At 49.3% G+C, this 3,054-nt stretch overlaps 1 protein-coding gene across 1 annotated transcript; it reads left to right on the plus strand.

Moving 5' to 3' along the window:
* Window positions 1-1,380: 1,380 nt before the first annotated feature.
* On the plus strand, window positions 1,381-1,977 carry LOC135384536 (uncharacterized protein K02A2.6-like). Its single transcript, XM_064613735.1, has one exon. It carries the CDS (start codon window positions 1,381-1,383, stop codon window positions 1,975-1,977), a length of 597 nt encoding a protein of 198 aa, XP_064469805.1.
* Window positions 1,978-3,054: the final 1,077 nt, after the last annotated feature.

The following is a 3,054-nucleotide window of genomic DNA, read 5'->3' on the forward strand; positions in this document are numbered from 1 at the left end:
ATGCGAACAAGTTTGAGATGAACTGCGATGACTAGAAGAGCAAGATATAATAGAGAAGATTACTGCGTCCGAATGGGTATCACCAATCGTGGTGGTGAAAAAGAAAGATGGCTCCATCCGCCTTTGTGTGGACCTCCGGGAGCCAAACAAGGCAGTCTTACCAGATTGTTTCACCTTGCCCCATACAGATGAACTGTTAAATGCCCTGTCTGGAGCTACGCGTTTCTCCAATCTCGATTTAGCTTCAGCATATCATCAGGTTCCTTTACATCCAGACAGCAGGGACGTTTCCAGTTTCAAACGTGTAGACTTTGGAATTGCATCGGCTCCGTCAGCGTTCCCGCTCATGATGTCACTCCTACTGCAAGGCTGTCAAGGAGTATTATTCTACATTGACGACATCATCGTGTACGGGCGAACTGAGCAGGAGCATATGGACAACCTTCGAGCAGTTCTACAACGACTTTCGCAAGAAGGCTTGCGGCTCAATCACAAGTGCATTTTTGACGTCCCCGAACTGACTTTCTTAGGACATACTGTGAGTGCTCGAGGGCTCTCACCTTTGCCATCGGCTACGGAAGCCATCGAGAAAGCCCCTCCGCCAACCGACATAAAATCTCTTCGGTCATTTCTTGGCCTTGTCGGTTATTATAGCAAATTTATTCCGCATTATGCACAGGTCCTGGAGCCACTGAGGAAACTCTTCAGAAGTGGAGAATCATTTTCCTGGACACAACAAGCAGAAGAGTGTTTCATTCGTGTCATGTCGCTGCTAGCTTCATGTCCTATTCTCCACATGTTCGACCCCCGTCTTCCAGTCGTAGTAACCACCGATGCTTCTTCTTGTGGTTTGGGTGCCGTTTTACAGCAGCTGCAGGATAACCACCTGCACACTGTTGCTTTTGCATCCCGAACGCTGACTGCCCAAGAAAGGAAGTATTCTGCAGGCGAACGGGAACCATTGGCGTGCTTGTGGGCGTGCGAACACTGGCACGTATACCTTTGGGGACGACCGTTTACACAGTGCACCGACCACCAGGCTTTGGTCACACTCCTGGGTTCACAAGGAAGTGGACACCGGCCCCTTCGCATCTCACGGTGGACCGCTCGGCTCTTCTACTACAATTTCACCATTAAATACAAGAAAGGCGACCAAAATTGCGTCGCGGATGCCCTATCCAGGCTACCGTTGCCTGCTCAAGATAGCTTCGATGAGGAAGTTGTCTGCGTACGTAGTTTCGTCTGCAGTCTCAAAAAAGGAAATGCAGGAAGCTTCACGCGTCGATCCTTCGATTACCGCTGTTGTCAAATTCATTGAAGACAACTCGTGGCCTTGCGTCAATTTACCGACATCACTGCTTCCGTTTTACCGTTGTCGAGATGAGCTTTCTTCCGTGCACGGACTACTACTACGAGGAGATCGCATTGTCGTTCCTCAGGCTGACTGACCGACTCCTGGCATCTGCTCATGACACCCATTGTGGCACTGTCCGCACGAAGCAGAGGTTGCGAGAGTACTACAGGTGGCCAGGCATGGATTCTCAGGTGGAAAAGATGGTACGATCATGCTCTGTCTGCCAGGTTTGCGATAAGTCCGCGAAGACCGCCCAGCAACCTCTTCATCCAGTACCATTCCCTAAAGCACCGTGGTGCTTCCGTGGTGCATCCACCGTTACAGCGAGCACAGTAACTACGTTCTTGCAACATCTCTTTAGCCGTGAAGGATATCCGGACGAAGTTGTCACAGACAACGGGCCACAATTCCTCGCAGTCGAATTTGAAGACTTCCTTCGCAGTTGCGGAATACGTCATACTCTGGTATCGATTTACTACCCACAAACCAACGGCCAAGTTGAGCGTTTTAACCGTGTGCTCAAGGACATCGTGCAAATCGCCGCTAATGAAAACAAGCCGCTTAGGACCACCGTGCTGGAGTATCTGACTGTGTGCAGGTCGACACCCCATGCAACTACTTGAGTTTCACCGTCGGTGCTTCTACACGGTCGCAACCTAAGAACGAAACTGCAGCCGACGGGCATTCCTATCATCACGCCGGAACTCGACATGCCTGCAATTCGGCGTCGTGTAGCAGCCCAGCAAACCAAACAGAAAACAAACGAGGACAACAAGAGACGTGCCGTCAAGAAACGATTTCATCCAGGTGAGTATGTGCGCGTTCGCCTGCCTGGTAAGCAGACCAAAGGCACTTCAAAGTATTCAGCTCCTCTTAGGATTGTAGCGCCCCGTGGTCCACTCTCGTACCTCCTCGAAGACTGGAGAGTGTGGCACTCATCAAAGTTTGCATGGGCTCAGCCACGAGTACCACCTCCCAGACGGAACATATTGTCCCCCGGACATCCGAGATTGATCCTTACGTCCGTGTCCGAGGCGGGACACCCGCAGGACGTCCCTCGGAGATCAGCCTACGGACAACGAAACTTCGTTAGCCCACGGACGTCCGTAAATGGATGTAGAAATTTCGTGATCCGTGGGACGTCCTTCTATGGATATTTGAACATATCTTAATTCATTGAAAGTCGATGTCCATGTGCACTGCTTGCAGCAAGAAAAAGAAGAAAGGAACGCGCTTCTTGTTGTGCATGATAACCATGATGATAACGCACTACAATGTGCTGCAATAGTGTCCATATTTGCAGTATGTGAATTGCGATAATAAAATCAAAAATAGTTTTCAAACAGTTAATTGGAAACTAAAAAGTACTTCAAATAACTTTATCCGAACCGAAAACATAAATATTTTTAACAATTATTTTGGAGAGATACGAAACCCGAGTCGATCGGACGGCTGCATCACTGATCTCTATGTATAAAGGCTGGATCGCGCATGGGAGAGGGGCTCGTGGGGGAGAGGCGTGCCTTCGGGCCGCCATGTTGGTGGGCCCTAAAGTGCTGTGTGTGCCCATACAAAACAATGGGAGGCAACAGAGATTGTGAGTATTTATTGCGCTGCAAGCATTGGTCATTGTTTGTCATCACACAATTTTGTAAGGTTCCAGTATACTGATGTATCCTAACAGTGTTTCACAGGTGTTC

The sequence above is a fragment of the Ornithodoros turicata genome, chromosome 1 (genome assembly GCF_037126465.1).
Source record: "Ornithodoros turicata isolate Travis chromosome 1, ASM3712646v1, whole genome shotgun sequence".
NCBI classification, from domain to species: domain Eukaryota; kingdom Metazoa; phylum Arthropoda; class Arachnida; order Ixodida; family Argasidae; genus Ornithodoros; species Ornithodoros turicata.